This window comes from Palaemon carinicauda, chromosome 10, assembly GCF_036898095.1.
Source record: "Palaemon carinicauda isolate YSFRI2023 chromosome 10, ASM3689809v2, whole genome shotgun sequence".
Classification (NCBI taxonomy): domain Eukaryota; kingdom Metazoa; phylum Arthropoda; class Malacostraca; order Decapoda; family Palaemonidae; genus Palaemon; species Palaemon carinicauda.
This window is the reverse complement of record NC_090734.1, coordinates 78,599,205-78,611,704: the sequence shown is the minus strand read 5'-3', so window position 1 is coordinate 78,611,704 and position 12,500 is coordinate 78,599,205. Positions and strand designations below refer to the sequence as shown.

Sequence of the window (12,500 nt, the reverse complement as noted above, 5' to 3'; positions counted from 1 at the left end):
GTAAGAGCAAGTAAAGATCACCAAAAGAGTACATAGTTACGCAATCGATATCTACTATTATTCAATAATAAGGAAAAATGCATGATCTCTTCAAACATACTCTATCAAGTCTTTTACTTAATTTTCATATAAAGTCCTGGAAAAAGTAATATGAAGGCTCAACTCTACGTCACCAACCATTGTTTTTCTTCCTTCGGAACAAAATACGAATGGTCGATAAGTCAAGTGAATTGAATCCTATGCAGTCTCAAATAGTCTTGCAATACAGCCGCGTTACAGGATCAATACTTCAAATTTCATTTAAAGTTTTTCTATATATATATATATATATATATATATATATATATTATATATATATATATAAAATGGATATCGTTTATATAATTACGAGAAAACAGTAATTTTGTTCAACCATATGAAAACTAATAGAAGTAAAATAATGTTTTTTATCATATCTTAAGCAGAATTTGATTTATGGATAATGGCACTTCTTTACAATAAAGAGTTTCATTGATACATGGATATCGTTACCTTTCAAACAAGTACTACGAAGGTTGAGAAAGAAATCGGCTTCGATTGTTGTCGTCTAGATATTCGAGATCTGAAATTGAATTTGTTCGAGTCTCATGTAAAACCAAGGGCCGCATTTTTGCTACCTTTTACTTCTCCAAAAGTGAATATTTCCTGTCGTTATTCTGTATATTATTTTTATTTAGTTTTCGAGTCATAGTTGTTATCCATGGTCCATCCTAATGAAAAAATATCATAATTATAAGACTCATCGATTCATATTCAACCTTTTAAATTGTCATAAAATTTTCATTTTTACAAAATGGGAATGTTCTCATTACACATTAAAACAGGTTTAGGAGACTGGTATTGATTTCTGTTTGATTTCTTGGTGACATTGGTTGAAATTATCCAAACAATATCAGGTGTTATAAGTCATTACCGCTTTCATGTCTTTCCAGTTGTCTTGGAAGGAAGACATTTTCTCACATTTTCTAACAATCATGAATTCTCGTTGGATTAAAACAGCCTGGTATATACTCAATTACTAGTATAATCGTATTAACAAAAGCTAATTTCCTATTTCTATCAATGAAAAGATTAGTCTACGTAGATTTATGACCATTAAACAAATTTATCCCTGAATAGTAGTTCTCCTAGTTAGATGAGAAATATTTCTTTCAGTAAAACACTATTGAAAGAAATTGTTACAAGAATTTTTGGTGAATTTTATTGCCGCTACTTACCAGTTGTTTTAAGAAGTACGAGTAACAGGCAGAATATAAATTTTCTGTGCTTTGTACCTCTTTTTCTTCCCAGGGTCGATAAAGAGTCTCCGGTGGAAGACCAATTCCAAGAAGAATGTAAAAGCCATGCAAGGCTGATGAGGTAACAATCACTAGATTCGTGATGGACTTGGCGCTTCAACATCTTGTGGTGTATCTACTCGGTTTCACCTGTACAAATTAAAAAGAAAAGAAAAAAATCTTAATATTGAATTACTGTGGGAACTAGTTAGCATACATTACACAGATAATCTTGAGTTGTTTTATAAGACTTCCCAGCTTGTGAAAGACCAGATATTTTTGAAAAAGGAGAACCTATTTATTTTCTTAACCAAATGTTACCTCTTTTCAGTTTTTGTAACACTAACACCTAGTTTATTTCTATTTCTTTTTAAGGCAGCCTCTGTCTTGAATAAAGTAGGAATGATGGCACTCTGTCAGTAATGTGTTACAGTGACAAGGCTCAAAGTCTGAAGGGAACAACACACGCAGATATGACGTGTAAGTAATAACTAATGAATGGAGTAAATACAGGGCAATCAGCGGATTGAAGGCTTCCTGCGAGTCCATGGACCGCAAGGCTTGATAATAAAATTATATATATAAAAAAAAATAATAAGTAGATCTAAAATGGAAAAACTTTACGTTAAAACTTGGTCAGGAGAGGCCTGCTGTACATGCAGCAATATGGAACAATAGCAAGTTGCTCAATTTTACTGCAGAACGTTATTTTTCTACCTAAGATTCTCCTAAAAGACGACGTATTTTCAAGGGACACTATATAAATAGAATGGGTCCTGCTCTTTTGCAGTATTCTTTTCATAGGTACGGTATTTATCAAGAAAACTGTACCTAATGCTAATCGTCTTTTCTAAAGACATACAGGGATTGCGCCAACGATAGCTTCAAAACACTAAGCTCTTATGTACTGTTTAGGTTTCTGAACAATCTTTTGTACAGATTCTCCTTCTCTTCATAATCTGCTCTCTTTTTTAACTATAGAAGTTATAATTGGCCATATATTCCTGCAATACAACATAATGAAAACTTAGTGCTCAATCCATTTTTATAGTAGAAATTATATTTATTTTCCAGGATACTATGGCTTTAGCTATTGGGTTGAAAATTGTACAAAGGTTCATATGTTTACTCATGTTTACAATATATTTCATATAATCATAATGTGATGCAATATATTCAATTTTGTTGGTATGTGTAATAAAGCAATTTCCAAAGAATGGCTCAAAGAAATTACAAGTAAGTCCTTTCATTATTTTGCACCGTGAACATGTTGACTATTACGAACTTATTGATATGGATATACCTAAATCTGTAAATTTAATTTACCCAATACTATTGATAGATGTTTTGCATCATTATCATTATCATTATTACCCAAGCCACAACCCTATTTGGAAAAGCAGGATGTCATAAGCCCAATAGAAGACAGTTTCCTGTTCCCAGAACCAAGAAATTACAAGGTTATATAAATGCAGCAGGGCTTATACCATTTATCCAAGTTCTCATCGATCATTGAGTTCCAAATCCTTCAGCCATAAGTTTTGCATAAATTATGAATTAGGCTGAAGGTCTTTACAATGATTTATGGGATACTTTTCGAAGACAAAAGTGGAACACCATTCAGCAAAATTTGGATCAATTCATAGTCAAAGTTGAGAAAAGAAAGGCTACCAAGTCACCTATATTGACGCTGAAGAACCTGTCATTGCTGTCAGGTTGGACAAAAAGAAAAAGAAAAAAATTTGTAACACCTACATTTGCAGTTATATCTTCTTCCTCATGTCATCATCCTCGTCCGTCCAACAAATAATTCCTCACTTCCAAGTCTACCTTGGTAAGCACCATCTTTTACCAACGCACCCTACTAACGAAGCAAAATGCTTAGTGAAATTGCTAAGACTTCCCGGTTTTCATGTACAGTATCATGCAGTACTTGTGTTTTACATAGAGGTTTATTGATGCAGGTATGAGTTTCTCATTGAATGATAGCCGGTTTTATATGCTCATTCGTATTAATTGCATGTTTAGGGGTTATATGTATATTAAATTTACGTATACTATATGATAAAACTTGTAAAAAGGCTTTTTTTCATGAATTTTGGTGTAGAATAAAGCAATTCATTTTGCTATATATGTTAATGTAATTGTGGAATGAAAGTATCGCCGAGTTCAACTTCTACGAGAGTTCTCGATTTTACTTCGGCGCCAGTTGTCTCATGGGCAAGGGCTATACAGTGCAAGATGATCAGAGTATGGCTTCGTCGCGTGGCGTCATGTTGCGTATGGTAGTCCTGGAAGCTTCTAGTGCATCACAAATAGTCGGGAGTATTGGTCCCGCGTATAAAAAGGACAGGTGACGAGCGGGAGAAGGCTGAGACGAAAGAGACCTGACTGAACACTGTTCGTGTTTGGAGACATTCTTCAGCTGCACTATCTGTGGCTGAATATTAATGCCTACACAAAACGATAGAGTATTTTGAAGAAGACAAAGAAGATTGAGAGTACATTCATCATCAGACAGAAGCACTGGTTCTTCGTGTCAACATTTTATATCTGAACTTACTCAACGTTATTTATCCCTCACTGCATAGAAGTTTGAAAAGCCAACTCCTCAATATTTACAACATTACACAGAAATCCACCGAATACTCACGGCACACCAAAACTAGATGATATACATATCTCTTACGAAGTAGGTTTTTCTTTGCTTTAAAATTGCATTGTCTAATGCAAGACACAGGCTCTTGCGTTGACAGCCATAAGCGAATCATTGTTTTCACTTAATATTCGGTTACGGGATACTACTGCAGAGCAAAGCAAAGCAAAGCAAAGCAAAACCTACTTCGTAAGAGTTATGTATATCTTTTAGTTTTGATGTATTGTGATTATTCGGTGGATTTTTTTGTATTGTTGGAAATACTTATGTTAAATATTAAATATAGTTTTATTTTTCCGTTTGCCTGGCCATTATTTTCACATTGCTGTTAATATTTTGCTAATGTTTCATAAACTTGTTGAGTAGATTGTCTATAATCTACATCGTATACAATAGTTGAGTGTAACAGTAGAGAGTGTATAATCAATTTATAGTTACAGAATTCGACCTTCATCGAAAATTCATCCTTACATCGGGTATCTTGAAGCCAATAAACGACATAGGGAGGGGTATTAATACCTAATTGTGTGGAATTAAATAACCTAAACCTAAAAAATTACAATGTTGAATAGATCAACAACTAAGAGGTCCGCTTATTCAAGTTATTTTGCGGGTGACAAATACAGTGATCGAATTTATACATCATTTATAGAGTAATAAGTGTGTGTGAACTTGCCGATGCGTTGCTTCTTGTTCGTAACACCAGGCTTATTTGATGACACAGATGGATGCGGAAGCAAGTTCTACTTCACGTACAATTAAACGTCTTCACATATTGTGTATCACACACATTTCATGGCATTTTGAACTAATAAATTCAGTATAGTCACGCTTCAAGGTCTGAATGATTTTATGTTGAAACATGAAATCAATACAGGCCTAATATCGATCCACTTATATCTTTACTGGAAACAAAACCGGTGTTCTTGGATAAAAGTCTTGAAGAATACAAAGTCGGAATTTGGTCATAATGCATTTCATCTTGATCAAGGTTTGGAATATAACTGTAAATATAGAGTTATATATTTCTGCTATTAAATATTGTGTTAACTATTGGTGACTATTTTTGTCTCTGTAAGGAAATTGTTCTCATAATTCTCTAAAGATACTGATATCTTTTATGGAGAGTCAAATAGCTTGACAAGAAATTAAATAACAACAGTATTATCGAGGATGACCATCATTTATATAAATATATATATATATTTATATATATATATATATATTATATATATATAAAGAGAGAGAGAGAGAGAGAGAGAGAGAGAGAGAGAGAGAGAGAGGAGACGTCATAATGCTTGTTTGTCGGTTAATGTCGGCAGTCGTGAAACAATTCAGTGTTATCGTAGTACAAGAGTACATTAAAGATCTTCATACTACTGTTTTTTCTTTTATCTGTCAAATCTAATCAGAAAAAATAAGTGTCCCCCAAAATGAAACACTTTTAAAGAAATTAGAATATCAGTTTCTTTCTTTAGCACGCGTAAACAGTGAAGTATTCGTCAGTCACCAATAAGTATATATATTTTAGATACTCAGAAACATTCTCTCTATCTCTCTCTCTCTCTCTCTCTCCTCTCTCTCTCTCTCTCTCTCTCTCTCTCGGATTATTCCTTTTAAATTTGCCTGAAAAATACGGGTGAAGAAGAGCTCGCAATGCACTTCTGCTGTTTCTGACGTCTCGGTATTGAAGTGGAATCCTTTGACCTGACCGTGTAAATGAGTTTCAGTATCACTTGGATGTTGGGAGCTAAACAATTATCATTGGAAGATGCAGAAGTTCATTATTTTTTTTTTACATGCATGAATATAAAAACAAGATATATACATTACACACACATGTATATATATATATATATATACATATATATATATGTAATATATATATTTATATATATATATATATATATATGTATATATATATAAATATATATATATATATATATATACATATATAATATATATATATGTATATATATATATATATATATGTATATATATATATATATATATACATATATATATGTATATATATATATATATATATATACATATATATATATTTATATATGTTATATATATATATATATATACACATATACATTATATATATATATATATATATATGTATATATATATATATATATATATCCATTTCTGATGAAAGCTTCTGTGTTCTGCCATAATCAGCAAAGCTGTACTAGACTATCCGGGCAACCCCATACTAGGTTGGTTTCTATGAATGATAGACGAAAATTTTCCACAATCACCAATCGGCAGTGGCCATGGTGGTGATGGAATACTAGCTAGATCCAACACATGAATTCTACCATCCTTCCTTGCTCACAGTCCCGAGCGGCAGTGATAAAATGCCCTATGTGGCACGGAGATACATCCCACTTTTCCACATACAATATCAGGATCTCATCTAAGGAAGAAGATCTTGCTGTGTTACTAAAAGAGCTGAAAGAAATATATAGGGATATAGTAGGATTTTAGCAAATTTAGATGAACTGGGGAATCTTATTATTATTATTATTATTATTATTATTATTATTATTATTATTATTATTATTAGAACTTGCTACGCTATAACCCTAGTTGGAACAACAACACAATATAAACCCAAGAGCACCAAAAGTCAAATGACACAATTAATCTCTAGTGGTAGTATCTGAAAGGGTAGCTGGTGTCTTTGCCAACCTTACATAAAGTTAAAAGAGGGCCATATATTTTGGTTCAGAGGACTTAAAAGGAACATAAAAACATAGATTGGGTTTTCTTATTAATAAAAACTTGCAGGTAACAGAGAAGAAATTTTATGGTATTGGTGATAGATTGGCAGAACTAACTATCAAACTAAATAAGAAGTATAGACTGAAGATCATTTGAACGTATCTACCAAGAAACATCCCATACAGAGGCAGAGATAGAATTATTTTATGAAGATTTGGAGATATCTTTGGAAAAACTTGATACTCAATTTACTCTCGTTTATTCCTTTTATTTGTTTTTCTTTTGAGTGATTTCCATGCTAAAATAAGTCTAAAGAAGAGAGGAAAATAAGCTGTAGGCAAATTTGGAGTAGTACAAGAAATGATTTGAACAGGCATGATTTTGAAATATCCTAAAAAAAAAATCTTAAAATCATCGGTAAATTCTTTTATAAATTTGAATATTGTAAATGGACATGGAGAAACCCAAATGGATGAACAAAAAACCAAGAGATTTTATTCCCAGTAAAAAATTTATTTATTTGAAGATGTAAACGCCTTAAACAAGGTAAAGTCAAGCAATCAAAACATGGTGAGAAGTAAAATTTATCTATATATATGGAAGGAAAGAGAAATAAACTACTAAGAAAGAAAATAAACACTCCTGCAAAAGAAAATATTCTGGTGAGTTTTGTTTAGACAGAGAAAATAGGCACTCTCCACTATACATGATGAAATGGACGAAGTCCAGAAGAAATGTATTATAATTTGATATATATAAATAAATATATATAATATATATATATTATGTATATATACATATTATATATATATATATGTATACATACCATACATATATATATATATATATATAAGTATATATATATATATATATATATATTTATATTATATATATATATATATATATATACTGTATATATATATACATATATATATATATATATATAAACGCAATGTTTAATAAAATTAGAAACGGAATAACTATATTTAAAAGAATTACAATTGCTTAACATAGGGAATTTAGATTATGTATGAAGTGTCAGTTTATTAGATTTCGTAGTTGGCCTTCATACAAAGAGCGCATTACTTTGATGTAGCAGAACCACAGCCATCAGGCATTGTAATATCAAAATACAACATAAACCCATGTGAGATGAATAATCAAAGGGTTTGGTTGGAGGGCCATGTTATTTATTTCATCGCTTCGTTGTATTTGCAATTAGTTTTCGGTCGACGACCAGGAGGATATTTCATGGTCATTGAAAACACGAGATAGGTTTGCGGGATCGGAAATATGGAAGCTTTGAAAATTCACAGGAATAGAAAGGGATCACTGCGGATTTATGGAAAAACCCTATGTATTATCGAATATTATTTTGATATTCAAAACTAAATTCTGCATTGGAAATATTTGCTTTTGAAAGATATTTCTTTTTACTATTCAAAATGGCCATCTGAGCTCTGGGTGATGGAAAGAGTTTTAGGAGAATAATTTGTGTTTTAAGTTACAACGCCGATTTCATCAATTTCTAGTATTGTAATCATATAAGTAAGCAAATAAATGTCAATAACCAATTCATTTATGCTAAGAAAACATAAACTAAAAAAAGTTAGATTGAATTACTAAAGTTATTTGATTGAAAAAAAATAGTTAATATGTGCATTTGTGGAAGGTACTACCGATGAAACGAGCATATAATAAAATCATTTTGAAAAGATGGGAATATGAATATTTGGATTAATAGTATTTTTCTGTGATCAGATGCAAGATACTCCAAGGACTTAAATTCCGCTGACAGAGAGAACAGGGTTCAAAAGCTTCCTCCTGGCACCTTTATACCTCGTTGCGTTATGTATTACCCTCAATACAATTTCGGTAAAGAAACATGACTGATTTTGAAAGTTTTTTTTTTCTTTTTTAATATTGACCTTTTTTGGTAATTGGTGTGGTTGACGTACTTTACTATGTATATTTTGTAATGAAATGAAAATAGACAGAGACCACCCTCTTAATTCTTTAATGACATTTCTGGAGGATATAATATGAATGAAATATTTCTCGTGCCTATTGTTTACTGCATTCAGCAAAATGCCGTCGTCTGACCATTTATTACGACACATGCATGGAGATAGTCCGTCATGAAAAAAATTAAAGAATTGCAATTGTTTTAATTGATAAAAATGGCAAGGAGAAATAGGGTAGGAACTATTGTCCTTTCAGATCGAAAGAGAATGTCACTGAAGTTCAGTGTATTAATGACAGCCTCATGGCCGCAAAGTTATTGATAGATAAGAGAGGATGCCATATCATCCCGGTATACACCCCCAGCAAGGCTGTTTTTAAAGGTATAATGAGTTATTCAGAGGGAAATTAGATGGATGCATAGAAAGAGTTCCAAGAAATGAACTATTGGTGTTATCAAGGTAGATGAATTTCACTGTAGGTGAGAGTTGTAATGGCTTTGAAGAAATATATACAGGAAGAAGTTCTGGAAGAAGGCACTGGGATGGGTGATGCCAGTAACTGGAACCTGGCTATGCTAGCGTTCATGGATGTTTGCGTGTTTTAAGATACGTAAATTAAAATCAATTTATAAATAAGAAACAAATGTAAAACCGATGGAAAAGGCGACACATAAATTAATAATTACAGGAAAGGCAAAATCAGTAATAAGTCGTGTTTAGCATAAATGTTGCAAATAAGAATTATAATTGTTTTTTTGTAGATCTGAAAACAAAAATAGATATAGTTCCATTGAGGCTAAACAATGAGACCTGGAAAGCATTTAGTATATTTGGAAAATGGGAGATACTTTCATAATATATAGATTTTAACCTGTGTTTGCAGGTATATCCTTCATTTTCTTAGTTTTAAGTATTAATTTCATTTGAAATTTCTAACTCAATCTTCTGCATACTTCGGTTATCGTTGCCTTTCACTCACAGGTTCATTTGAATTTCTTTAGAAATTTACATACGTGACTTTTCCTATATCTAATCTTTTTTTTTCTTTTTGTTTATTTCCGCCCTAGTTAAATATTTGTGGCATACAAAAAAAATTGTATTGGACTTACACAAAAAAGACCCTAGATGCAGAGCCTTAAAGAATTTCTTAACCTGTCAATGCTAGTGACCCCTCCGTCAGAAGTAGAAGTAAAGATTACATTTGATTTTTTTTTTTTTTTTTTTTTTGTGCGGGAGGGGGGAATCTTCTTGCCCATTAACTGCTTTACCAGGCATCTACTTTTGTAGAATTTCAATATACTACTATAAAGGTTTTCCTTTTGTAGGGAATAGGATTATCAAGGGAATTATGTTGGTCAACCTTAGAATCAAAATAATAATAATCTTCTCTAACAACCGCCCAAAACCTGGTTTTATTACCACATAATCTATGCTGATCATATCTGGGCTACAAAAGGATTTGTTCCTAACCTCCTGGCTTGTGCAGTAGTAACGTATTCGCCTAGCAATAGCATGGTGGCAGAAGGATCCCCGCCAGGGAACATGAGTTTAAGCTGTTTACTGGGGTGGCTTTGTTGTGGGTTGGGCACCAAAATAGGGGGGCTGTGAGATGCCCAGGTGACTTACTGGTGAGCATCTATTTTTATGAAATGAGACTGACACAAGAAACCTTTAACCTTAAACCTTTAACTCTCGTAATATATCATTAATTGATGAGCCTTCCCAACTCTATTTTTAGTAATATTGCTTCTGAATATCGTTTTATAATTATCATAAGTCCTCTGATATGCGTTCCAAAAGTTATTTTTTAAAACATAATTCCTATTACATGTTCAAAGAGATGATTATGACTCCTCTTCGTTTCTCCAGCATAAGAGAGGCATTCTCATTTATTTCAGTGCTGCCTTTTTTCTTTTTTTCTTTTTTGTCTATACATTTTATTCTTATCTAGGTAAAACCCAGAAGATCTTCCTATATTCTAAACCATATTTCATTAAAAACGAATTTCGTTCCGAAAAGTTTTATTGAAACGATTGATAACGAATTTGCTAAATATATATGATTAACGTTATTAATCAATGTTTTTTAAGGATAAAGATAATACAATGGGAGAGAGAGAGAGAGAGAGAGAGGAGAGAGAGAGAGAGAGAGAGTATAAAAAATAAGAATATATGAATATGTAGGGATAAGAGCTCAGAAAGTGAAGACTCTGAATGAAACAATTGGAAGTAAACAATAAAAAAGAACGTTGAAAGGAAAAAAGAATGATAGTCACGAAGCCAAATGACAACAGACAAACAAACCATGCAAAACGAAGCAGAGAGAGAGAGAGAGAGAGAGAGAGAGAGAGAGATTCTAAATAACCGCGTAGGAATAGTAGCTGAAGGAGCTCAAAAGCAAACGCTGTGAATGAAATAGTAGAAAGTAAACATATTTAAATAAGAAAAAAAAATATAAAAAAATGTGTTAAGATGTAAAATAAAAAGAAAACAGATGAAGAACCATGGAAAAGAGAGAGAGAGAGAGAGGAAGAGAGAGAGAGGAGAGAGAGAGAGAGAGAGGAGATTCTAAATAACCGCGTAGGAATAGTAGGCATGAAGGAGCTCAAAAAGCAAACGCTGTGAATGAAATAGAAGAAAGTAAACATATTTTAATAAGAAAAAAATATAAAAAAAATGTGTTAAGATGTAAATAAAAAGAAAACAGATGAAGAACCATGGAAAAGAGAAGAGAGAGAGAGAGAGAGAGAGAGAGAGAGAGAGAAGTAGTATATATATATATATATATATAAATATATAAATATATATAATATATATAAATATATATATATATATATATATATGTATATATATACACACACACACACCACATATATATATATATATATATAAGAGAGAGAGAGAGAGAGAGAGAGAGAGAGAGAGAGAGAGAGAGTCACAGCACAGTAACGATAGTTTTATTTCCCACTGAATATAAATGAAATATTACAGCCTACCAAAAACCATGACATCACCGATGCAAATGATGAGGTAGCATGCAGCCCCTCCACTGAAAAGAGAAACTAGAAAAGGAGGATAAATATTCCACCAAATGACATCGGAAAAAGTCATCCTATTTCGCCATGCACGACAAACTTTTAGCCATACCCAATTGCGTATGTTATCGTGCCATTTTCAGCATGTTGTTCAATGTACTTACTAGCAGTTCGTAATGCGAGGAATAATATCACTTCTTAAAAAAAAAAAAAAAAAAAATAGAAAAAAAAGTAAGATGTGCGTGTTTAGCTATATTTTTGGCAATCAGCATATATTTCCTAAAATTAATGTCCTATCATACATTTAGTTTCGATTTTCAAAATGGAAAACTCTGCATCACTAAACTCAAACATAAATACAAACAATTAAGAAAAACATTGGCATATGAAGTTTTTTGGGTTAACACCTAAACATAAAAAAAGCTGAAAAACAAGACATTGAAAAAAAAAAAAAGTTTTCTAAACACGTTGGTTTATCATATGCTTATTTAGATGTTTGGTCTACCGACTTCATTATCCATTTTGAACTAACGTCTTTTTAGGAAATTGGATTGACATCTAGAAAAATATTGAATTGACACCAAAACTTCTCTGATATCTATCAAAGAATTTTGTAATTTATATCAAGATAGTGGGTAATAATTAATAATAATAATAATAATAATAATAATAATAATAATAATAATAATAATAATAATAATAATATTATTATTATTATTATTATTATTATTATTAATTATTATTATTATTATTATTATTATTATTATTATAATTATTAGCTAAGCAGCAGCCCA

The 12,500-nt window shown here is 31.6% G+C and overlaps 1 protein-coding gene across 1 annotated transcript in view; it reads right to left on the bottom strand.

Moving 5' to 3' along the window:
* LOC137648430 (cell adhesion molecule 3-like) overlaps positions 1-12,500 on the bottom strand; it is a 209,273-nt gene that overhangs the window by 61,766 nt on the left and 135,007 nt on the right. Inside the window, exon 3 of the mRNA XM_068381349.1 lies at positions 1,257-1,466. Coding sequence (XP_068237450.1) covers positions 1,257-1,440 — 184 coding nt within the window. The 5' untranslated portion in view covers positions 1,441-1,466. The remainder of the gene's footprint in view (positions 1-1,256; positions 1,467-12,500) is intronic.